At 38.3% G+C, this 27545-nt stretch overlaps 1 protein-coding gene across 3 annotated transcripts in view; it reads right to left on the bottom strand.

Annotated features, from left to right (window-relative positions):
* The window catches only part of CEP95 (centrosomal protein 95), a 61235-nt gene that overhangs the window by 24053 nt on the left and 9637 nt on the right, over window positions 1-27545 (bottom strand). For 2 of the 3 annotated variants that reach the window (XM_028499756.1, XM_028499755.1), the window contains exons 4-9: window positions 27390-27495; window positions 13232-13363; window positions 12260-12453; window positions 10605-10717; window positions 10281-10410; window positions 8897-9050 (exon numbers count right to left, since the gene is read on the bottom strand). In XM_028499756.1, the coding sequence (XP_028355557.1) occupies window positions 8897-9050; window positions 10281-10410; window positions 10605-10717; window positions 12260-12453; window positions 13232-13363; window positions 27390-27495 (829 nt within the window). Of the gene's footprint in view, window positions 1-8896; window positions 9051-10280; window positions 10411-10604; window positions 10718-12259; window positions 12454-13231; window positions 13364-25844; window positions 25961-27389; window positions 27496-27545 lie in introns of all 3 variants that reach the window. The other variant, XM_007125952.4, reaches the window with a different exon arrangement.

Raw genomic sequence — 27545 nt, 5'->3', positions numbered from 1 at the left:
CTGAGCTTGCGCGTCTGGAGCCTGTGCTCCACAACGGGAGAGGCCACAACAGTGAGAGGTCCGTGTACCGCAAAAAAAAAAAAAAAAAAAAAAATCTGACTGAGTAAAAAAAAAAAAAAGTAAATGGGAAAAGTGTTGTGATTGAAGATATGAAATAACTATCTAGAAAATTAGGGATCTAAAGAGATGGGAGGGAGGGGATTAGGAAAACATGGTGGAGTCGAAGAACTTGAGCTCACCTCCTCAGATGAAAACACCAAAATCAAAACTAATTGTTGAACAACCACTGAAAAAAAGACTGGAACATACCAAAAAAGCTATTCCACATCCAAAGACAAAGAAGAAGCCACAACGAAACAGTAGCAGGGGCACTTTCATCATATAATCAAATCCCATACCCGCTGGGTAGGCGAGCCACAAACTGGAAAATAATTATATCACAGAGGTTCTCCCACAGGAGTGAGAGTTCCGAGCCCCACACCAGGCTCCCCAGCCTGGGAGTCTGGCATCAGGAAGAAAAGCCCCCAGAGCATTTGGTATTGAAGGACAGTGGGCCTTGAGTGCAGTAGCTCCATAGGACTGGGGTAAACAGAGACTCCACTCATGGAGGGCACACACAAAGTTTCATGTGCTCTGGAACCCAGGGCAAAGCAGTGACTCCATAGGAGCCAGGGCCAGACCTACCTGCAGGTCTTGGAGGGTCTCCTGGGGAGGTGGGGGGCGGCTGTGGCTCACTTTGGAGATAAGGACACTGATAGTAGAGGCCCCAGGGAATATTTAGCGTGAGCACTCCTGGACATTGCCATTTTGGCACTGAGACCTGGCCCCATCCAACAGCCTGCAGGCTCCAGTGCTGGGATGCCTCTGGCCAAACAACCAACAATGTGGGAACACAGCCCCACCCATCAGCAGACAGGGTGCTTAAAGTCATGCTGAGCCCACATCTGCCTCTAAACACACCCCTTGACATGGCCCTGGCCATCAGAGGTGAAGACCCAGCTCCATCCACAAGTGGGCAGGTACCAGTCCCGCCCACCAGGAAGCTTGCACAAGCACCTTGACCAACCTCACCCACCAGGGAGCAGACACCAGAAGCAAGAAGAACTACAATCCTGCAGCCTGTGGAACAGAGAACACAAATGCAGAAAACTAGATGAAGGGAAGAAAAAGAACTACAAAAACAAATCCAAAGCAATTAACAAAATGGCAATGAGAACATATATATGGATAATTACCTTAAATGTAAATGGATTAAATGCTCGAACCAAAAGACAAAGACTGGCTGAATGGATACAAAAACAAGACCCATTTATATGTTGTCTACAAGAGACCCACTTCAGGTCTAGGAACACATACAGACTGAAAGTCAGGGGATGGAAAAAGATATTACATGCAAATGGAAATCAAAAGAAAGCTGGAGTAGAATACTCATATCAGACAAAATAGATTTTAAAATAAAGACTGTAAACAAAAGACAAAGAAAGACACTACATAATGATCAAGGGATCAATCAAAGAAGAAGATATAACAATTATAAATATATATGCACCCAACATAGGAGCACCTCAATATATAAGGCAAACGCTAATAGCCATAAAAAGAGAAATTGAAAGTAACACAATAAAGGTGGGGGACTTTAGCTCCCCACTTACATCAATGGACAGACATCCATAAAGAAAATCAATAAGAAAACACAGGCCTTAAATGACACATTAGACCAGATGGACTTAATTGATATTTATACAACATTCCACCCACATGGAACATTCTCCAGGATAGACCACATGCTGGGCCACAAAGCAAGTCTCGGTGAATTTAAGAAAATTGAAATAATATCAAGCAACTTTTCTGACCACAACACTATGAGATTAGAAATCAAATACAAGAAAAAAACTGTAAAAAACACAAACACGTGGAGGCTAACAATATGCTACTGAACAACCAATGGATCACTGAAGAAATCAAAGAGGGAATCAAAAAAATACCTAGAGACAAATGAAAATGAAAGCATGATGATCCAAAATCCATGGGATGCAGCAAAACAGTTCTAAGTGGGAAGTTTATAGTGATACAATCTTACCTTAGGAAACAAGAAAAATCAGAAATAAACACCTAATGTTACACCTAAAGCAACTAGAGAAAGAAGAACAAACAAAACCAAAATTCAGTAGAAGGAAAGAAATCATAAAGATCAGAGAAGAAATAAATGAAACAGAAACAAAGAAAATAGAGATGATCAATGAAACTAAAATCTGGTTCTTTGAAAAGATAAACAAAATTGATAAAACCTTTAGCCAGACTCATCAAGAAAAACAGGAAGGGGGCTCAACTAAGTAAAATTAGAAATGAAAAAGGAGAACTTAAAACAGACACCACAGAAATACAATGGATCTTATGAGACTGCTACAAACTAGATGCCAATAAAATGGACAACCTGGAAGAAATGGACAAATTCTTAGAAAGGTAAAATCTCCCAAGACTGAACCAGGAAGAAATAGAAAATATGAACAGACCAATCACAAGTACTGAAATTGAAACTGTGATTTAAAAACTCCCAACCAACAAAAATTGAGGACCAGATGGCTTCACAGGTGGATTCTATCAAACATTTAGAGAAGAGTTAACACCTATCCTTCTGAAACTATTCCAAAAAAACTGCAGAGGAAAGAACACTCCCAAACTCATTCTATGAGGCCATGATCATTCTGATACCAAAACCAGACAAAGATACCGCACAAAAAAGAAAATTACAGGCCAATACCACCGATGAACATAGACGCAAAACTCCTCAACAAAATACTAGCAATCTGAATCCAACAATACGTTAAAAGGATCATACAACATGATCAAGTGGAATTTTATCTCAGGGATGCAAGGATTTTTCAATAACTGCAAATCAGTCAGTGTGATACACCACATCAACAAATTGAAGAATAAAAATCCTATGATCATCTCAATTGTGCAGAAAAAGCTTCTGACAGAATTCAACAGCCATTTATGATAAAAAAAACTCTCCAGAAAGTGGGCAGAGAGGGAACATACCTCAGCATAATAAAGGCCATGTATGACAAATCTACAGCTAACATCATACTCAACAATGAAAAGGTGAATGCATTTCCTCTAAGATCAGGAACAAGACAAGGATGTCCACTCTCACCACTTACACTCAACATAGTTTTGGAAGTCCTAGCCACGGCAATCAGAGAAGAAATATACGGAATCCAAATTGGAAAAGAAGTAAAACTGTCGCTGTTTGCAGATGACATGATACTGTACATAGAAATCCTAAAGATGTTACCAGAAAACTACTAGAGCTCATCAATGAATTCGGTAAAGTTGCAGGATACAAAATTAATACACAGAAATCTGTTGCATTTCTGTACACTAACAAGATCAGAAAGAGAAATTAAGGAAACAATCTCCATTTACCACTGCATCAAAAAGAATAAAATACCTAGGAATAAATCTACCTAAGGAGGCAAAAGACCTGTAACTCAGAAAACCATAAGATGCTGATGAAGGAAACCAAAGATGACACAAACAGATGGAAAGATATACCATGTTCTTGGATTGGAAGAACCAATATTGTCAAAATGACTTACTAGCCAAGGCAATCTACAGATTCAATGCAATCCCTACCAAATTGACAATGGCATTTTTCACAGAACTAGAACAGAAAAAATCTTAAAATCTGTATGGAGACACAAAAGACCCTGGATAGCCAAAACAATCTTGAGAAAGAAAAATGGAGCTGGAGGAATCAGGCTCCCTGACTTCAGACTGTACTACTGATACAAAGCTACAGTCATCACAACAGTATGGTACTGGCACAAAAACAGACATATAGCTCAATGGAACACGATAGAAAGCCCAGAAATAAACCCATGCACCTATGGTTAATTAATCTACAACAAAAGAGGCAATACTATACAATGGAGGAAAGACAGTCTCTTCAATAAATGGTGCTGGGAAAACTGGACAGCTACATGTAAAAAAAAAATGAAATTAGAACATTCTCTAACACCATACACAAAAATAAACTCAAAATAGATTAAAGACCTAAATGGACCAGATACTATCAATATAGAACTCTTATAAGAAAACTTAGGCAGAACACTCTGACATAAATCACAACAATATCTTTTTCAATCTGTCTCCTAGAGTAATGGAAATAAAAAATATAAATGAATGGGACCTAATTAAACTCAAAAGCTTTGCACAGCAAAGGAAACCATACACAAAACGAAAGCACAAACCACAGGATGTGAGAAAATATTTGCAAACAATGTGACCGACAAGGGATTAATCTCCAAAATTTACAAGCAGCTCATGCAGCTCAGTGTCAAAAAAACAAAAACAAAAAAAGAACAACCCAATCAAAAAATGGGCAGAAGACCTAAACAGACATTTCTCCAAAGAAGACATACAGATGGCCCAAGAGACACATGAAAAGATGCTCAACATCGCTAATTATTAGAGAAATGCAAATCAAAACTACAATGAAATATCAACGCACACCAGGCCATCATCAAAGTCTACAAACAATAAATGCTGGAGAGGGTGTGGAGAAAAGAGAACTCTCCTACACTGTTGGTGGGGAAGTAAATTGGTACAACCACTATGGAGAACAGTACGGAGGTTCCTTTAGAAACTAAAAACCATATGATCCAGCAATCCCACTCCTGGGAATATATCTGGAGAAAAACAAGAGTTTGAAAGGATACGTGCACTGCAATGTTCACTGCAGTGCTATTTACAATAGCCAAGACATGGAAGCAACCTAAATGTCCATCAACAGATGAATGGATAAAGATGTGGTACATATATACAATGGAGTATTACTCAGCCATTAGAAAGAATGAAATAATGCCATTTGCAGCAACATGGACGGACCTGGAGATTATCATGCTAAGTGAAGTCAGTCAGACAGAGAAAGACAAATAGCATATTCATGTCGCTTATATGTGAAATCTAAAAAAAAAAAAAAAAAAAAAAAAGATACAAATGAACTTATTTACAAAACAGAAACAGAGTCACAGACTTAGAGAACGAATTTACGGTTACGGGGGAAGGGTCGATGGGAGGGACAGATTGGGAGTTTGGGATTGACATGTACACGGTGCTTTATTTAAAATACATAACCAACAGGGACCTACTGTACAGCACAGGGAACTATACTCAATATTCTGTAATAACCTATATGGGAAAAGAATCTGAAAAAGAATGGATATACGTATAACTGAATCACTTTGCTGTACACCTGAAACTAATGCAACATTGTTAATCAACTATACTCCAATATAAAATAAAAATTAAAAAAAAAAATGTCAAGGACCAGATGGCTTCACTAGTGAATTCTACCAAACATTTAAAGAATACCAATCCTTCTCAAACCTTTACAAAACACAGAAGAAGGAACACTTCCAAACTCATTTTACAAGGCCAACATTACCCTAAAACCAAAACCAGACAAGACACCACAAAAAATTAGACCAATATCCCTGATGAACATAGATGCAAAAATCCTCAACAAAATATTAGCAAATGAATTCAACAGTACACTACAAGTATCATATACCATGATCAAGTGGGATTTATTCCAGAAATGCAAGGATGGTTCAGCATTCACAAATCCGTCACTGTGTACACCACATTAACAAAAGATAAAAATCATATTATCATCTCAATAAATAAAGAAAAAGCATTTAACAAAATTCAACATCCATTCATTTTTAAAACTTTCAACAAACTGGGTATAGAAGGAGTGTACCTCAACATAATAAATGCCATATATGACAAGCCCATAGCTAACATATTGAACAGTGAAAAGCTGAAAGTAGTTCCTCTAAGATCAGGAACAAGAAAAGGATGCCTGCTTTTATTCAACATAGTACTACAAGTCCTAGACAGAGCAATTAGGCAAGATAAATAAATAAGACATCCAGATCAGAAATGAAGAAATATAACTCTTTACAGATGACATATTATATATAAAAAACCCTAAAGAAGCCACCAAATCTGTTAGAACTAATAAAAGATAGTAAAACTGCAGGTTACAAAATGAATATACAGTTGTTCCTTAGGGCACTGACTCCATGCAGCGAAAAATATGAGTATAACTTTACAGATAGTGCTCCGTATCCACAGTTCTGCATCCACGGATTCAACCGGCACTGACGATGTAGTAGTATAGTATGTATTTATTGAAAAAAATCTATGTATAAGTGGACCTGCACAGTTCAAATCCACATTGTTCAAGGGTCAACTGTACAAAAATAGTTGCAATTCTATAAATTAATAACAAACTATCAGAGAAATTGGAGTTACTCAGTTTTCCTAAGTCTCTCCCATATATATGTTACTAAACTTTTGTTTTCTCCTCTTTAAAAAAATAAAAAGAGAGAAATTAAGGAAAAATCCCATTTCAATTGCTTCAAAGAGAATAATATACCTAGGAATAAATTTAACCAAGGAGGTGAAAGACCTGTACACTGAAAACTATAAGACACTGATGAAAGAAATTAAAGAAGACACAAATAAATGGAAAGATGATCTGTGTTCATGTATTGAAAGAATTAATACTGTTAAAATGTGCATACTCCTCAGAGAGATCTACAAACTCAATGCAAACCCTATGAAAATTCCAATGGTATTTTTCACAGAAATAAAACAAACAATCATATAATTTGTTTGGAACCACAAACACCCCAAATAGCCAAAACAATCCTGAGAAAAAAGAACAAAGCTGGAGGCCATCATGCTTCCTGATTTCAAACTACATTACAAAGCTATAGTAATCAAAACAATATATTAGCAAAAAACAGACACAGAGCTTAATGGAACACAATAGAGAGCCCAAAAGCAAACCCATGAATATATGGTCAATTAATTTATGCTAAAGGAGCCAAGAATATACAGTGGGGAAAGGACAGCCTCTTTAATAAATGGTGTTGGGAAAACTGGACAGCCACACGCAAAATAATGAAACTGGACTCCTATCTTACACCAAACACAAAGATCAACTCAAAATGAATTAAGAGACTTGAGCATAAGACCTGAAACCATAAAACTCCTAGAAGAAATAAAAGTAAGTAAAAAGGCACTAACCTGGCTGACAGTGGCCTTGGCAATGATTTTTTGCATTTGACACCAAAAGTAAAGGCAACAAAAGGAAAAATAAAGAGGTGGGGCTATTAAAACTAATAAACTTCCACAAAGCAAAGAAAACCACCAACAAAATGAAAAGGCAATCTACCAAATGGGAGAATATATTTGCAAATCAGGTTATCTGATAAGGGGTTTATAGTCAAAGTATTAACTCAACAGCAAAAAGAAAAAAAATAAATCCAATTAAAAAATAGGCAGAGAAAATGAACAGACATTTTTCCAAAGATGACATACAAAGGCCAACAGGTACATGAAAAGGTGCTCAACATCACTAATGATTAGGGAAATGCAAATCAAAACCACAATTAGGTATCAACACATACCCATGGGAATGGCTATCCTCAAAAAAAGCAAGAAGTAACAAGTGTTAGAAAGGATGTAGAGAAAAGGTAACCCTTGCGAATCCTTGGTGGGAATGTAAATAGTGCAGCCATTATGGAAAACAATATGGAGGTTCCTGAAAGAATTAAAAATAAAACTACCATATGATCCAGCAATTCCACTTCTGGGTATATATCCAGAATTGAAACGAAATCACTACTTCAAAATGATAGCTGCATCTCCATGTTCACTGAAGCATTATTTACAACAGCAAAGACATGCAAACAATGAAGTGTTCAGTCAATGGATAAAGAAAATATGATATATACACAATGGAATATTATTCTGCCATAAAAAAGAAGGAAATTCTGCCATATGCACAACATGAATGGTCCTTGAGGGCATTATGCTAAGTGAAATGAGTCAAAGACAAATACTCTATGATATTACTTATATGTGGAATTTTAAAAAATCAAATGCATAAAATACAGAGAAGAACAGACTGGTGGTTGCCAGAGGTAGGGGATATGAAGGATGGGTGAAATGTGTGAAGTTGTTCAAAAGGTACAACTTACAGTTATAAGTTCTCAGAATATAATGTACAGTATGGTGACTACAATTAATACTGTACTGTGTATTTGAAAGTTGCTCAGAGATTAGATCTTAAAAGTTATCATCGGGGCTTCCCTGGTGGCGCAGTGGTTAAGAGTCTGCCTGCCAATGCAGGGGACACGGGTTTAAGCCCTGGTCTGGGAGGATCCCACATGCCGCGGAGCAACTGGGCCTGTGAGCCACAACTACTGAGCCTGCGCGTCTGGAGCCTGTGCTCCACAACAAAAGAGGCCGCGACAGTGAGTGGCCCCCGCTTACCGCAACTAGAGAAAGCCCTCACACAGAAACGAAGACCCAACACAGCCAAAAATAAATAAATTAAAAAAAAAAAAGTTATCACATAAAAAAACTGAAAGTATGTGAAGTAATAGATGTTAACTAAACTTACTGTGGTAATCATTCTGCAAGATACACATATATCAAATCATTGTTGTACACCTTAAATGATACAATGTACATTATATCTCAATAAAACTGGAAAAAATAAAAATTAAAAATAAATAAAATCAGAGATATGAAGAAAAGATATCAACTTTGAGAGAGTAATTCATTTGAGGGAAAGAAAAAGAATGTGGAGAGGAGAGAAGAGATTTTAACTCTTTATTTCTTAAACACAAAAGGTGTAAAGCAAATATAACTGTTAACATCTGCTACTACTAGATGGAGATACAGGTATTTGATATTATTTTTGATGCTTTCACATATTCCTGAAATATTTAAAAAAGAAAGCCAGTCATTAGATCAGAGTGGCTAAGTGGTTTCTGGGGACGTCCTTAACCTGGCCTGAGATAGGTACCTGGCCTTTGCTTCTTCGGCCCATACTCCACGATGCTGTCACTATGCTGAGACAGTGTCTCATCATTTCCACTTTCCACCTCTTCGTTTCCAATATCCTCCTCTTCAAAGCCGGTCTTTTCTTTAATTCGATCACCCAGGGCACTTTTTAACATCTATCAAGAAAATTCTTTTTAACATCTTTCATTGACTTCAGCAGAATGCAAGTTGGAAGGATTAGACAAATATAACCTTTTAAAAGTTTTCTCAGATAATTAAGCCCAAGTTTAGACATAAATTTTCAGATGCTTATGCATAGTTTCTAAAGGATATATATATATCAGTGCCATGGACTATTCAGTTTCAATAATCTTAAAAGTAAGTCACATAGGGATTTAATATATTTATTCAATGATACCCCCAAACTACAGTATTTTATTTTGTGAAAATCAGAGATCCATCTAATTTTATACCAAATGTGTCTTTACTGACAAAGGGAAACAATACAGATGTATCTCAAGATATACGGTTTAATATAATCATTTTCATTAAATTATTTAGTTTTCATCAGAATTCGATAAAAATTTGGGACTTTCCTGGTGGTCCAGTGGTTAAGAATCCGCCTTCCAATACAGGGGACGCAGGTTCAATTCCTGGTTGGGGAACTAAGATCCTACATGCCACAGGACAACTAAGCCTGCACACAGCAACTACTGAGCCCGTGCGCTCTAGAGCCTGCGTACTGCACCCACACGCCGCAACTACTGAGGCCTGCGCACTTTGGAGCCTGCACGCCACAACTAGAGAGCCCATGGGCTGCAACTACTGAGCCCACACACCACAACTAGAGAAGACCGCGCGCTGCAATGAAGAGCCCGTGCACCTCAATAAAAGATCCCACATGCCGCAACTAAGACCTGACGCAGCCAAATAAATAAATAAATAGATAGATAGAATTTGATACAAATTTGGATAAATCTATACCAAATTTGGTTATATAATAAAAGGCTAGGATATAATTTATCATCCTATGTCCTACCTGCTTGACTTATGGAAGATTTTCAGTAAGACACAACTAACTTCCTAGTACCTTAGCTTAGCTCTCACCTTCAATTGGAAAATCACTTAAACGCTCACCAACTATAGCAATCTCAATACAGATTAAAAAACAAGACTTGGGCTTCCCTGGTGGCACAGTGGTTGCGCGTCCGCCTGCCGATGCAGGGGAACCGGGTTCGCGCCCCGGTCTGGGAGGATCCCACATGCCGCGGAGCGGCTGGGCCCGTGAGCCATGGCCGCTGAGCCTGCGCGTCTGGAGCCTGTGCTCCGCAACGGGAGAGGCCGCAGCAGAGGGAGGCCCGCGTACCACAAAAAAAAAAAAAAAAAAAAAAAAAAACAAGACTTGCCCAATCTAGTTCAGAGAGGCGCTGAGATAGTTTCTCTGATACTGCGTGTAATTCTTGTTCTGTTAACCTCTTTCCTGCCCTCTGGGAGAAAGGTGAATCCCAGGATGAGACTGCAGCTCTGTTTTCATATCTGTAATAAAAGTGACCTTGTGACACATTTAAGTAGACAAGTGTATGTACATTACTTAGTTCAAAACTACTGTAATACATGTTTTACCAAATATTTCATACTGGTCTTCACAGCAAAATATGGAGAGTATACCCTTAACTCTTCAAATCCCTTTGCAGACAAACTGTAAACATTGAAGCCTACAGTAATGTTACCTTTTTCCTTTGGGAAGCTTCCTTGTCCTAGGGCCTTGGACCTGAACTGGATACATTTCCTGTTTGCCCTCTTTAGACAACTTGGAAGTTAAGAAAACTCTATTATCTGGTTCCTATTAAAAACAGAGGAGAGCTGATTTGAAAGAGATATAAGGAAGACACAAAAAGAAGAACATTTTGGGTGTGATGGGAAGGGAGGACCTGTGACACAAAGCTAGGTCCCTTCATTCTCCATGTTTTGCTTTTTTTAAAAACACATTTGTCAAAACACTCTATTGATCCCCAATGCCAAAGGATGGAGCAATGTCTATAAACTTGTACTCAAAGAAAAAGAAAATGCTCAGGATTGCATTCAAATATAAATGCAAGTGAGGTGTTCTCAAATATAAAAATTTAGGGGTTACGGCTACATGTGGACAATGAAAAAATGATCAAATCACAAGTAGAAAGTATTAAAGTCATTATCTTTCATATCAAGAAGTCAACAGAAACTGTCCAAAACTGAAACAAAAGACAAAACCTCCAAAATATGAATATAAACTCAACATTTTAAACAATTTATTTCTTAACTTTAGAGGGAATCTTATGGAAAATATTTCTTGTGGTAAAGAAACATCTGATGTTTAACAATCTCTTCAATTTCACTTCAGTATCTTTTTCTTCTATTAAAGTAAAATTAAATTTAATACTTCTTAATAAATAACAACTATAATATAATCACATTTTAAAAAAACGTCTAAAACTGAAGTTAGTGTCCTGCTCAAGAATTATTTGAAAAAGAATATTCCCACCTAACTGCAACCCAGGTAAAGAAAAAGAATATTACCAGCAACTCAGAAGGCCTTCCACCATCCCTGCAAGCCTTCCCCAAATGTAACCATTATCCTATGATCCCTTTTTTCTCTTTTTAATCCATCCACCCTCCTATCTAAACAGATGCACAGAATGTTTAGAATTATGGTCACCTAATACTAACTACTTTTTCGGCACTGTGTGAATTTTTAATAATGAGTGTATCATTGTTTATAAATTTACCCTTGGCATATACCTGAGTGTTCTTGTTGCTAGAAAGATAGGAACAGGATGACTGTATAAAAAAGGATTTTATTTTCAAAGAAGAAAAGAGTGGCAGCTAATAGGCCAAAATGTTAACAGTAGTTCATGCTGGATAACAGGAATATGGATGAAAGATTATTTTTGACACTTTCCTATATGTTAAAACATTTCAATTGCTTAATTAGAGACATACAATATGGGTTCTGAAACTAGAATGCTTGAATTCTAATCCTAATTCTACAATTGCTGTGTGACCTCAGACAAGATTCTTAAACTCTCTATTTCAGCTTCCCCATGGGAAATATAAATAGTACCTACTCGAGAGCTGTGCTGTAAGAAGAAATTTATTCGATACCTGCAAATTAGGGAGAACTGTGCCTGGCACAAAATAAACAGTATGTGTTAGCTCTTACTATTTCCCCTTTTACATAGTCATCCTGTCCCTATCTTCCTAGGGTAAGAATATACAGGTATATGCAGAGGTAAATTTTAAGAAGTACAGTGCTCTGATTAGTGCAGTATCTTTGACTACAATTCTAGCAGAGACCTTTTTAAATCTATAGACTTATGACCAGTTGAAAACAAGCTTTTCCACTTACCACAGAAAATCCTGTGCCTTCTCCAGTAGAATTCATGGTATGGGAGCAGTGACTTGAACGCAAGTATTCTTTTCCTATGGGGCAGGGAGCTCGAGGCTCTGAAGGATGGTAAGGTGGCTGTAAAGGAATAGCTGATCGGATAGGCTCCCCTAACTTCCTAGCATTTGGAATCATATCCACAGAAGGAATTTCCGCTAGTTGGACAAATCAAAGTGTACATTAAGATGAACTCTAAGAAATAGACCATTATATATATATATATATATATATTTATATATATATATCCTGTATCATTTTATATATACACATGCCCTATATAAACATGTTCACACACACTACTTAGAAATGTACTTTAAACTTGACTAAAAAAAAAAAAAACCACACCAAAAAAAACAATGAAAATAAGGACTCATCCTCAGTAAACAAGTAGGGACCTAATTAAATCAGGAAGAATGTAATTTTAATATTATCATAAAAATGCTTCCTAAAAAGTTATTTAAAAATAATGAAAAATTACTAAAAACCTAAACGGCTTGAAGAATAGCTACATAAATTATGGTTCATCCACATGTTATAAAAATAGTTAGCCATTAATAATGACTTTATATAATACTAACCATATGAAAACCTCAGAGACAATACAAAATGAGAATATTTTTCAAGTTATTATAATTTGAAGACCACCAACTGATATCTAATCAGTCTAACATAACAGACTCTTATTGTCCTAAAGTCTCTGTTTGAGAGGATTTAAATAAAAGAGCGGATGCAAAACGTGACCAAAGACCATCTTAAGAAGCAATCCGAGTTCATAATTAATAGCAAACATTTGCAAATGAGGTCACATAAAACCAAAATGAATCCCATTAATTGTAGAGCAACAAAAGTAAAAAGGCTAATAGCAACTGCCGCAAGAACTATTGTCTCCAACTCACAGCAATAGTCTCAAGAACTCAATGCATTACTACTCACTGTCTTCAACAAAGGATGTCCCACTCTTGGACAAAAAACTAGATGAGGGAGTGTTCAACACTTCTTCATGTGAGTCAGAACATGGTAGGGTTGAGGCTTTATTAGACTGCATTTCATTAGGACCTTGGGCATCTAGAAAATATTAAAGTAAAACTTTTTTATTGCTGAATGTTAGACTAAAAGCTATGAGTTTAATACCCTGAGGATAAAAATATCAGAAGTGACATAATCATAGAACTATGTTGGTCTGATTGCTTGAAATACCAATTACTTTTAATAACTATCAGATAGCAATATGTAGTTCTGTAGCCCAGAATCATTTACATAACTTAAAAACAAAGTTTTACACAATGTTTCATTCCTTTGCTTTAGAAAAATAGGTGCCAGACTGTTAGTAACAGAAATGCTGACTGTTGCACGGGTATACCTCTAAACTAGAGATCTTGGCTGGTACCATAATCAAAGATTTGTAGGTCAAATTGTTTTGTCTAATTTTCAAACGCTTAATATTTTGAATCAGCTCTATAATGTTAGTACACAGAGAGCTACGTTAAAAATAGCTCTGGGGGCTTCCCTGGTGGCGCAGTGGTTGAGAGTCCGCCTGCCGATGCAGGGCACACGGGTTCGTGCCCCGGCCCGGGAAGATCCCACATGCCGCAGAGCGGCTAGGCCCGTGAGCCATGGCCACTGAGCCTGTGCGTCCAGAGCCTGTGCTCCGCAACGGGAGAGGACCGCAAAAAAAAAAAAAAAAGCTCTGAAATTGAGGGAATATCCACTTTGCTCCCTTGTAAATCTATAATACACAAACTTCTCATAAACAAAATGGATTAATGACTTCCCCTCTCTAAATAACTTTCTATTTATCTATCCCTTCTTCAGTTTAATGAAAGACTTCACTGTAAACTTATTCCTCACTTTGAAAGTATGAGAATACACCCTGAAAACTCGTTGTTTACCAATACGGTCAACTGATAAAATCACTAAATACAGAAAAATTCACCTTGTACAGATCCCCAAATCCACACAATTTATTCCCGAATACTGTATTTTTGACACTCAACTGATGTCTTTTAAAAATCTGCAAATACATCTTTTTGTGCTCTCCTTTTCCCCAATCCAGTGCAATATGGCCATTTTCATATCAAAATATTTTATGTATATTTCCCTCCATAAGTTCGTATTTCACATGAATATCCTCTAAGACATAATGTTCAAAATTCACAACTTGGTCCTCAATTTCGTGATACTGAATTTGTCATCAGTTTGACCACAGACTAATTCATTTTTATCTGGGTCCATTTTTTTCTTCGGCTCCTTGAATAACCATTTCATATGCTCTTTCTTTGTGATGGAATTTCTCCTAAAATCTCATGCTTAGTTATCATCTGGAAATTTTAATTTGTCAGATTGAAAGTTATACAAATTTCTCTCAATGATCTTCAAACTGTTTTTTAGAACATACTGTTTTATTATTGCAGAGATTGTGAACTTCTCTACTGTAAGCATGAATAATATTTCAGTTAGGGAGTTCCCTGGTGGCCTAATGGCTGGGATTCCGAGCTTTCAATGCCATGGCCAGGGTTCAGTCCCTGGTCAGGCAACTGAGATCCCGCAAGCTGCACGATGCGGCCAAAAAAAAAAAAAAAGGCAATTATTTAAGTATCTGTATAGTAAATACATCTCATTTACCAAAAAAAAAAAAAGGTTCTTCAGTAGAACAAATGAGTGAAGATGGTCAGAAGGTACAAACTTCCAGTTATAAAATAAGTAAGTCATAGGGATGTAATGTACCGTATGGTGACTACATTAATACTGTATTGGGGGGGGTGCCCTGGGTGCCGAAGGCCTCTCATCCCAGGCTCCTCCATAAGGAATCTGGCTCACGCCACCTATAAAGCAAACCCCAATTCTTGTAGAGGCCTCATTACCCCCTCCCCCACTCAGTCACAGAGCAGCAGTGCCTTGGCCCCAGGGGCAGGCCAGATCTGCATAATGGTGAGATCCTGCTGTGTATCCTGTTACGAGGCGCTTAGGAAGGGGTTTCTCCTTACTTATATAAAAGGTTTAAGGAAAGGAGATGGCCAAGATGGCAGAGTAGAAAGACTCTGAGCTCACCTCCTCTCATGGGCACACCAAAATCACAACCATCTGCAGAACAACCATCGATGAAAAAGATAGGACCCTACCAAAGAAGATCTTCTACAACTAAAGACATTAAGAACGAACCACAATGAGATGGCTAGGAGGGGAAGACTTGCAATATAGTCAAGTCCCATACCCCCCAGGGGGTGACCCACAAATGAGAACAATTACTTTGCAAAGGTTCTGCCAAAGGAGTGAGAAGTCTTGAGTCCCACATAGGCTCCCCAGCCTGGGGGGCCTGCACCGGGAAGATGAGCTCCCAGAACATTTGGCTTTGAAGACCACTGGAGATTACTTTTGGGAATCCCAGAGGGCTGCAGGAAATAGAGGTTTCATTCTTAAAGGGCACACACAAAATCTACTGAGACCCAGGACAGAAGCTGTAATTTGAGAGGAGCCTAAGCCAGACCTACTTGCTGATCTTAGAGAGCTTCCCGGAGAGGCAAGAGGCAACTGGAGTTCACCGTGGGAACACAGACACTGGCAGCAGCCATTTTTAGGAGCTCCTTCTACCATGTGGACCCTGGTGCTGGCAAGTGCCATTGTGGAATCCTACCTCTAGCTCATTAGCGCCAAGACGTGGCCCCAACCCAACAGCCTGTAGGTGCCAGTGCTGGGACACATCAGGCCAAGCAACTACTGGGCAGGGACACAGCCCCACCCATCAGCAGACAGGCTGCCTTAAGATCCCCTGAGCCTACAGATACAGCCTTGGGACACAGACCTGCTCACCAGAGGGCCCAGGACCCAGCTTCACCCACCAGTAGGCATGCACCAGTCTCAGAATCCACTGGGCCCTGGCCCTGCCCTTCAGGAAGCCTGCTCTAGCCTCTGGACCAGCTTCTCCCACCAGGGGACAGACATGAGACTCAAGAAAACTAGTCCCGGGACTTCCCTGGTGGCGCAGTGGTTAAGACTCTGCACTCCCAATGCAGGGGGCCCAGGTTCGATCCCTGGTCAGGGAACTAGATCCCACATGCATGCTGCAATTAAGAATTTGCATGCCACAACTAAGGAAGCCTTCCTGCTGCAACCAAGGAGCTGGCGAGCCGCAACTAAGGAAGCCCGCCTGCCGCAATTAAGAAGCTGGTGAGCCTCAACAAAGGAGCCTGTGAGCCTCAACTAAGACCTGGCACAACCAAATTAATTAGTTAATTTTTAAAAATTATTAAAAAAAAAAAAAAAAGAAAGAAAACTAGTCCTGCAACTTATGGACCCAGCCTGCCCATTAGCAGGCCAGACCCTGTGCTGGGAACAGCTGGACCACAGCCCTGCCCAGTAGCAGGCCAACACAAGCTTCAGGACACCCCAGACCCCATACTCAACTGTATCAGGAACTGCCCCCCCCCGTCCCCCCCCAGCAATCCAACACAACCTCTGGGACCCTGGGCTCTGCAACCAGGACCTGGCTCTGTCCACCAGTAGACCAGCACTAACTCAGGACCTCGCTTCACCCACCAGTGGGCAGGCAACAGCCCTGGAGTCTTCTAGACCCTGACTCTCCCCACCATTGAGCCAGTATAAGCCCCGGGGGTCCCTGTGGTTATGCAGTTAGCCACCTGCAGCTGGCAGCCTCTGCACAAGGCAACAAACTGGCCCAGGGGCCAACCAAGTATACAAGACTGCCCACATAGTCAGCCCACCACAACAGAAAGACCCATGCAGTCCTCATAGGGGGAACCCCTAGAGCATATAGCTCAGGTAAGACATACTGCTGGGACACATAGGGCGTTTCCAACAAAAGGCCACTTCTCCAAAGTTGGGAAATATAACCAACATACCAGATACACAAAAATAAAAATAGCAACTTAGGCAAAATGAGGCAACAGAGGAACATGTTCCAGATAAAGGTACAAGATAAAACCCCAGAAGAAGAACTAAGTGAAGTGGAGATAGGCAATCTACTGGAGAAGGAGTTCAGGGTAGTGATCATAAAGATGATCAAAGAACTCGGGAGAAGAATGGATGCAAAGAACGAGAAGTTAGAAGTTTTGTTTGTTTATTTGTTTTTGGTTTTTTTTTTGCGGTACGCGAGCCTCTCACTGTTGTGGCCTCTCCTGTTGCGGAGCCCAGGCTCCGGACCCACAGGCTCAGCGGCCATGGCTCACGGGCCCAGCGGCATGTGGATCTTCCTGGACGGGGGCACGAACCTGTGTCCCCTGCATCGGCAGGCGGACCCTCAACCACTGCGCCACCAGGGAAGCCCGAAAAGTTAGAAGTTTTTAATGAAGAGTTAGAAGATATAAAGAACAAGAAGATAGAAATAAAGAATACAGTAACAAATGAAAAATACACTAAAAGGAATTAAAAGTAGACTAAATGATACAGAGGAATGGATCAGTGAGCTAGAAGACAGGATAGTGGAAATCACTGATGCCGAATGAATTAAAGAGAAATCAAAAGAAATGAGGACACTTTAAGAGATCTCTAGGACAATATCAGGTGCGCTAATACTCGCATTATAAGCGTTCCAGAAGGATAAGAGAGAGAGAAAGGAGCTGATAACATTTGAAGACGTAATAGCTGAAAACTTCCCTAACCTGGGAAGGGAAACAGACAGCCAAGTCCAGGAAGCACAGAGAAGTCCCATACTACAAGACACACTCTAGTTCTAAGGGCAAAAATTAAAGGTAAAGAGAGAATTTAAAAAGCAACAAGGGGGGGCTTCCCTGGTGGTGCAGTGGTTAAGAAACCCCCGGCCAATGCAGGGGACATGGGTTTGAGCTATGGTCTGGGAAGATACCACATGCCGCGGAGCAACTAAGCCCGTACGCCACAACTACTGAGCCTGCGCTCCAGAACCTGCGAGCCACAACTCCTGTAGCCTGGGCACCTAGAACCCATGCTGTGCAACAAGAAAAGCCACCGCACTGCAACGAAGAGTAGCCCCTGCTCACCACAACTAGAGAAAGCCCACGTGCAGCAACAAAGACCCAATGCAGCCAAAAATAAATAAATTAAATAAATTTTTAAAAATACCTTTAAAAGCAACAAGGGAAAAGCAACAAATAACATACAAAAGAACTCCTACAAGGCTATCAGCTGACTTTTCAGCAGCAACTCTGCAGGCCAGAAGGGAGTCGCAGGCTATATTTAAAGTGATGAAAGGGAAAAACCTTCAACCAAGAATACTCTACCCAGCAAGGCTCTCGTTCAGATTTGATGGAGAGATCAAAAAGTTTACAGACAAGCAAAAGCTAAAAGAGTTCAGCATCACCAAACTAGCTTTACAACAAATGTCAAAGGAACTTCTCTAAGTGAAAAAGAAAAGGCCATAACTAGCAGGGTGAAAATTACAAAATGAAAAAGTTCAACCATACAGTAAAGGTAGGAAATCATCCACACACAAAGTTAGTAAGGTTAAAAGAGAAAAGGAGCAAAATCATTTCTATCCAAGATAAGCAGTTAAGGATACACAAAACAATTAGATGTAAGATATAATATCAAAAACAGTAATCACGAAAGAAGGAGAGTACAAATGCAGGGTTGTTAAAATGCATTTAAAAGTGAGAGATCAGCAACTTAAGACAATCACATATATATATGGAAAGAGAGAGAGAGAGAGAGAGAGACACTGCAAATAGAAAACAAAAGGAAACTGGGGTAGCAATACTCATTTTAGACAAAATAGACATTAAAGACTGTTACAAAAGACAAAGGAGAACATTATATTATGATCAAGGGATCAATCCAAGAAGACATAACAACTGTAAATATATATGCACCCAATATACAAGCACCTCAATACATAAAGCAAACATTAACAGACATAAAGGAAGAAACTGACAGTAACACAGTAATAATAAGGGACTTTAACACCCCACTTACATCAATGGGCAGATCATCCAGACAGAAAATCAACAGGGAAACACGAGCCTTAAATGACACATTAGACCAGATGGGCTTAATAGATATACAGAACATTCGATCCAAAAGAAGCAGCATGCACATTCTTTTCAAGTGCACATGGAACATTCTCCAGGATAGATCACATGCTACGCCACAAAACAAACCTCAGTAAATTTAAGAAAACTGAAATCACATCAAGCATCTTTTCTGACCACAACACTAGGAGGCCAGAAATCAACTACAAGAAAAACTGCAAAAAACACAAACACAGGGCTTCCCTGGTGGCGCAGTGGTTGCGCGTCCGCCTGCCGATGCAGGGGAACCGGGTTCGCGCCCCGGTCTGGGAGGATCCCACATGCTGCGGAGCGGCTGGGCCTGTGAGCCATGGCCGCTGAGCCTGCGCGTCCGGAGCCTGTGCTCCGCAACGGGAGAGGCCACAGCAGGGGGAGGCCCACATACCACAAAAAAAAAAAAAAAAACCACAAACACATAGAGGTTAAGCAATATGCTGCTAAACAATCAATGGATCACTGAAGAAATCAAAGAGGAATTTAAAAAATACCTGGAGACAAATGAAAACAAAAACATAATAATCCAAAATCTATGGGATGCAGCAAATGCGGTTCTAAGAGGGAAGTTAGTGATACAAGCTTACCTCAGGAAACAAAAAAAACCTCAAATATACAACCTAACCTTATACCTAAAAGAACTAAAAAAAGCACAAACAAAACCCAAAGTTAATAGAAGGAAAGAAAGGTCAAAGCAGAAACAGATAAAATAGAGACTAAAAAAACAATAGAAAAGATCAATGAAACTAAGAATTGGTTCTTTGAAAAAACAAACAAAATTGATAAACCTTTAGCCAGACTCAGCAAGAAAAAGAGAGAAGGTCCAAATCAATAAAATCAGAAAGGAAAAAAGAGAAGTTACAACCAGCACCAAAGAAATACAAAAGATCGTAAGAGACTACTACAAACAACTAGATGCCAATAAAATGGACAACCTAGAAGAAAAGGACAAATTCCTAGAAATGTACAATCTCTCAAGACTGAACCAGGAAGAAATAGAAAATATGAACAGACCAATTACCAGTAACAAAACTGAATCACTAATTTAAAAACTCTCAACAAACAAAAGTCCAGGACCAGATGGCTTCACAGCTGAATTCTACCAAACATGTAAAGAGTTAACACCTAATCTTCTCAAACTATTCCAAAAAATTGCAGAGGAAGGAACACTTCCGAACTCACTCAATGAGGCCAGCATCACCCTGATACCAAAACCAGACAAAGATATCACAAAAAAAGAAAATTACAGGCCCAAATCACTGGTGAACATAGACGCAAAAATTCTCAATGAAATATTAGTAAACTGAATCAAACAATGCATTAAAAGGACCCTACACCATGATCAATGGAATTTATGCCAGGAATGCAAAGATTTTCAGAATCTGCAAATTTGTTAATGTGATACACCACATTAACAAACTGAAAGAATAAAAATCAAAGGATCATCTTAATAGATGCAGAAAAAGCTTTTGACAAAATTCAACACCCATTTATGATAAAAACTCTCCAGAAAGTGGGCACAGAGGGAACATACCTCAACATAATAAAGGCCATATGTAAGAAACCCACAGTTAACATCATACTTAATGGTGAAAAGCCAAAAGCATTTCCTCTAAGATCAGGAACAAGACAAGGATGCCCTCTCTTGCCACGTTTATGCAACATAGAATTGAAAAGTCCTGGCCACAGCAATCAGACAAGAAAAAAATAGAAGGAATCTAAATTGGAAAGGAAGAAGTAAAACTGTCACTGTTTGCAGATGACATGATACTACATATAGAAAATCCTAAAGAAGCTGCCAGAAACTACCAGAGCTCACCAGTGAATTCAGTAAAGTTGCAGGATACAAAATTAATATGAAGAAATCTGTTGCAATTTTATACACTAACAAGAAACTATCAGAAAGAGAGATTAAGGAAACAATCCCATTTGTCATTGCACCAAAAAGAATAAAACACCCAGGAATAAACCTACCTAAGGAGGTAAAAGACCTGTACCCAGAAAACTGTAAGACACTGATGAAAGAAACTGAAGACGACACACAGATGTAAAGATATACCATGTTCAAGAATTGGAAGAATATTGTTAAATTGACTATACTAGCCAAGTCAATTCACATATTCAATGCAATCCCTACCAAATTACCAATGACATTTTTCACAGAACTAGAACAAATAATGTTAAAATTTGTATGGAAACACAAAAGACCCTGAATAGCCAAAACAATCTTGAGCAAGAAAGGAGCTGGAGGATTCATGCTCCCTGACTTCAGACTATACTACAAAGCTACAGTAATCAAAACAGTATGGAACTGGCACAAAGCCAGATACATAAATCAGTGGAACAGAATAGAGAGCCTAGAAATAAACCCACACACTGAAGGTCAATTAATCTATGACAAGGAGGCAAGAATATACAATAGAGAAAAAGACAGTCCTTCAATAAGCGGTGCTAGGAAAACTGGACAGCTACATGTAAAAGAATGAAATTACAACATTTTCTCACACCATATACAAAAATAAAGTCAAAATGGATTATAGGTCTAAATGTAAGACCAAAACCCATAGAACTCCTAGAAGAAAACATACACAGAACACTCCTTGACATAAACTGTAGCAATATCTTTTTGGCTCTGTCTCCTAAAGCAAAGGAAATAAAAGCAAAAATAAACAAATGGGACCTAGTTAGACTTATACGTTTTTGCACAGCAAAGGAAACCATCAACAAAAAGACAACCTTTAGGGACTTCCCTGATGGTCCAGCGGTTGAGACCCTGTGCTTCCAATGCAGGGGTGCAGGTTTGATCCCTGGACAGGGAACTAAAATCCCACATGCCACGCAGCGTGGCCAGAGAAACAAACAAAAAAACAAAAAAGAACAACCTTTAAAATTAGAAAATATTTGCTAATGAGATGACTGACAAAGGGATTAATATCCAAAATATGTAAAAGGCTCATACAACTCAACATCAAAAAAACAAACCCAATTAAAAAATGGGCAGAAGACCTGAACAGACATTTTTCCAAAAAAGACATACAGATGGCCAACAGGCACATGAAGAGATGCTCAATATCGCTAATCATCAGAGAAATGCAAATTAAAACCACAATGAGATATCACCTCACACTTGTCAGAATGTCTATCATCAAAAAGACCACAGATACCAGAGAAAACCGTAATTCAAAAAAATACATGGACTCCAATGTTCACTGCAGCACTATTTACAATAGCCAGGACATGGAAGCAACCTAAATGTCTATCAAGAGAGGGATGGATAAAGAAGATGTGGTACATATATACAATGCAGTATGACTCAGCCATAAAAAAAGAATGAAATAATGCCATTTGCAGAGAGGTGGATAGACCTAGAGAGTGTCATACAGAGTGAAGTAAGTCAGAAAGAGAAAAATATTGTATAATATCACTTACATGTGGAATCTAGAAAAATGGTACAGATGAACTTATTTGCAAAGCAGAAATAGAGACACGGATATAGAGAACAAACTTACGGATACCAAGGGGGGAAGGGGGAGGGTGGGATGAACTGGGAGATTAGGATTGACATATATACACTACTATGTATAAAATAGGTAACTAATGAGAACCTACTGTATAGCACAGGGAACTCTACTCAATGCTCTGTGGTGACCTAAATGGGAAGGAAATCTAAAAAAGAGGGAATATATGTATACATATAACTGATTCACTTTGCTGTACAGCAGAAATTAACACAGCACTGTAAAGCAACTATACTCCAATAAAAATTAATTAAAAAATAATACATTAAAAAAAGTGTATGTTGACCCCCCCACAAAAAAAAGACCACAGATGATAAATGTTGGTGAGGATGTGGAGAAAAGGGAACCCTTGTACACTATTGGTGGGAATGCAAATTGGTGCTGCCACTGTGGAGAACAGTGTAACAGTTTTTCAAAAATCTAAAAACAGAACTACCGTATGACACAGCAACTCCACTTCTGGCTATATATCCAAAATAAATGGGAACACTAATTTGAAAAGATACATGCACCCCCAACATTCATAGCAGCATTATTTGTAACTGCCAAGATATGGAAGCAACCTGTGTCCATCAACCGATGGATGAATAAAGAAAATATGGAATATGTGTATATATATATATATATATATATATATACACACACACAATGAAATACTGCTCACCCATAAAAATAGAATGAAAATTTTGCCATTTGCAACATGGATGGACTTGGAGGGTATTATGCTAAGTGATATAAGTCAGACAGAAAAACAAATGCTATAAGATATCACTTATATGTGGAATCTAAAAAATAAAACAAACTAGTGAATATAACAAAAAGGAAACAAACTCACAGATATAGAGAACAAACTAGTGGTTACCAGTGGGGAGGGGGCAAGACAGGGATGGGGTTAAGAGGTACAAACTATTATGTATAAAATAAGCTACAAGGATATATTGTACAACACAGGGAATATAGCCAATACTTTATAATAACTATAAATGGAATATAAAAATTTAAAAATTGTGAATCACTATGTTGTACACCTGTAACATATAATATTGTACATCAGCTATATCTCAATTTTTAAAAAGGTTTAAGAAAAAAAATATTGTGTTGTATATTTGAAAGTTGCTAATAGAGTAGATCTTAAAAGTTCTCATCACAAGAAAAAAATTTGTAACTTTTTGGTAACGAATGTTAACTAGACGTACTGTGGTAATCATTTTGTAATACATACTACTGAAGAATCATATTGTACATCTGTATAAGTAATATAATGTTATATGTCAATTATATTGCAATAAAAAAGAAAGATTTATAGTCCTGGAATTAAAGCCTAAATTAGATGTCTAAGAATGTGTATGATGACATTTATCTGATGAATTAAATCCAAATATAAAAGGAAGCTACCCTATGACATCAAACCCAAACACCTTAGCCTGGCTTTTCTCTCAATCATTTGTTTTTTTCTTTTAATTGCATTATAATCTGAATAGTTAAAATCTGAAAATAATAATTCACGTTTTATAGATATAACCTTTCTACATGGCACTTGCTATCACAGAACACCATTTCTAAAATCACCATCCCTTTCATCTGACTCTCTACCTTGAAACATTCTTGCATTACCTACACTTGACTCTGGTCATTCTGCTACTTTGCCCATCCCAGTGGCAAATACATGTCTTTGGCTTACTGTCTGACTCCCAGACATAGGTTCTTCGAACACAATTCCTTGGAACGGAGTGTCTATTCCTTGGAATTAGAGTATTAATGCTGAAAGGGATTTCAAAGATGGTTTAGTTTAACTCTCTAATTTCATACTTGAAGAAACAGAGGCTCAGAAAAGATAAGGGGCTTGTCCAAAGTCACACAGCCAGTAGCAGAGTCTGGAAGAGAATGCAGGCCACTTGATTCCCATAATTTAATGTACTTAATTCTACTCTAGCATTCCTGTTCTTCCATTTAAAAAAATACTTATTGTGGGCCTAATGTTTTGCTAATTTTTGGAATACTAAGACGAATATGAATAATTTTATTAGACATTTCACTTATTTGTCTTATTTACTGACTGCCTCCACAAGCAGAATATATGTTCTATAAGGGAAGGGATTTGTATCTGTGTCTATTCTGTTTACTACTGTATCACCACTGCCTGGCAAAGGGAAGGCATTAAATAAATATTTGCTGAATGAATATGAGGTCGCTACTGTCCCTGGAACTCACAGTTTACATAATAGTCAAGGTGAGAAGACCACAATGTAGGAATACAGAGCCTCAGAGGCTGGGCTTTGTATAGAGTGAGTTTGCCAGAAACAGAAAGGAAGAGCATTCCAACAAAACAAACTATGATGTTGGAAGTTCCCTGGTGGCCTAGTGGTTAGGATTCTGGGCTTTCACTGCCGTGGCCCAGGTTCAATCCCTGGTCGGGAAACTGAGATCCCACAAGCTGCGTGGCACAGCCAAAACAAAAAAAGAAAAAAAGAAAAGAAAAAAGAAACTATATGATGCCAAGAGAAAAGCAAGACAACCAAGATGGGCAGAACAGGAAGTGGGATGGTTGGAGGAGGGCAAGGTGAGAGTCTCAAAACAGGCCTGAGAGATATTCAGGTTTACTGTGTATAAGTAGGAGACTTGGAAATACTGCCTGAAGCCTGGGAGAAAAACTGTCACTGGATGTACACACTTGGTTGAAACCATGAAAAAAGTGAGTCACCCAGCTCAGGAAACTATACTTAAGGGGTATTCTGAGTGTGACCAGACTGTTAAGCTGTATCCAGAATTTTCTTCCTAGGGTATCAAGTCCCACATATTACATGACAAACTTGCATCCACCTATTTGCCCATGCGCCTAGGACTCGCACTTGACTCATTCTAGACAACTGTTCATATACAGTGGGTAATGGCAGTATTCTGGAATTTCAATTTTGATATCCAGTTAGGGCTCTCTCTTTTCTTCTCAACTTTTAAACACCTGTAAGTATAACTATTTACATTTTCATAGTTTTATGTTGAATAACAATAACTGATATCTGAAGTTTAACTACTCACCATTACTTCTTAGAGAAAAGGTGTGTGCTGTGTCTCCAAGTCTAATTATTTCACCAGTGGATTCTGCTTCATCTCCACCCCAAGAGGGGCCCAATGCCTCAGATGACGAGGAGCACCTGAAAGAGTTTCCTCACTTACTGACGGCCTGGCCTGACCACAAAGGGCCCTTTCTGTGAGGACCCCGCGAGCTGCTTCAAGCAGCCTGCCTATGGATGTTCAGATTCGTCATTGTTATGTGCAGAAAACAGGAGACTTTTCCTTCTGCTGCTTAACTGTTTTAACTGATACATGTATGGCGGGAAAAGCTGTGTATAAAGTGTCAAAGAATAAATGTATAAGTGAATATACACAGAGAACAATAAATACTGGTTACTTTAGAGGTGTGGAAGTGAAGGGAATCTAGGTAGGATATTAATTTTGTGTTAAACATCCTTTTATTGTTTCACTTTTGCACTTTTGTTATTTTTTTAATCTAATAATGAAAAATAAGGTCAAAAAATTTATTTCCTGATGGTCTCCTTTAAGACACATTTTCTACAACATACTATATTTAAACAAGAAGGCTTTGCCTGTGCTTTTCAAACCATGACAAACTCCATAAAAAAACTGGTAATTGGATACTTAAAGGAAAATCATAGCAGCATGTTCAACCTCTACTTAGCAGAAGTACAATCAAACCTGCAACATTACATTTTGCCTATGAAAACAGCCCAAATTTTAAAACTCTGGTTTTGGTCGATGATACTGGTTGATGAGGGTGCAGTAACCCAGTACTTTTATACTGCTGGTGGGTATTTAAATAGTCACAGCCTTTTGGGAAAGTAATTTGGCAACTTTTAATAGCCTTATATCATTCATAGTCTTCGACTCTGAATGTAGCTTAAATATATGAGTGGGAGGAGGGCAGAGAAAGAATAAACAGAAGTATGTATCACATTAAAAAAATAATATGAAAAACGAACAACTACCTCCACTTCATAGGCGTGGTTTAGTAAATTATGATGCGCCCATATGCATGATATGTTATACAATGATTAAAAATGATTATAAATAAAGAGTTTATCAAGTTAGGAAAAGACTTGATGTGTTAAACTTTAAAATGCAGGAAACAAAATTATACAGACAATATGACTAAATCCCCAAAAGAAAAAACACAGTAAAAAAGGCTAAATTACAACAAAATGTTAACAAGCAGTTACTAAGTTCTGAATGATACAGTTCATCTTTTTTCTTTTTTTGCTTCTTTTTTATTCCTCTGTACTTTCCAAGTTTTCAGCAAGGAACATAAACTACTTTGATGATTAAGGGAAATGTTTTAAATTAAGTAGGTGGCTAATGCTGAGAATTAAGTATTATATATAGCTCGAGGTGCTTAAAACTCCCTCAGGGAGGTGTAAAACATTAGAAGTTAGTAAATTTTCATATCAGCTTTGTTTTTTGTTTTGTTTTTTTGCTGCCATTCTGGTATATTGTGTGCAATTTTAATTCTTAGTAGAAAGAAAAGCATAACTTGTTTTGCTTAAATTCACAGATATTGAGTGCTACCTCTCAAAAGAAACTCTTTTCCATGATGATCTGGATTCTTTAGTACTTTCTCGCTCTTCCAAAGGGTCTCCTTGATGGGATTGTTTAGAACCCTGTCCAGTTTCACCTGTTTAGAACAGATAAAAACAATACCAAAAAACCCAAGTTAATGCAACT

The sequence above is a fragment of the Physeter macrocephalus genome, chromosome 14 (assembly GCF_002837175.3).
Source record: "Physeter macrocephalus isolate SW-GA chromosome 14, ASM283717v5, whole genome shotgun sequence".
In the NCBI taxonomy this organism is placed as follows: domain Eukaryota; kingdom Metazoa; phylum Chordata; class Mammalia; order Artiodactyla; family Physeteridae; genus Physeter; species Physeter macrocephalus.
Note: the sequence above shows the minus strand (reverse complement) of the source record. Positions and strands in the feature narration are given on the sequence as shown.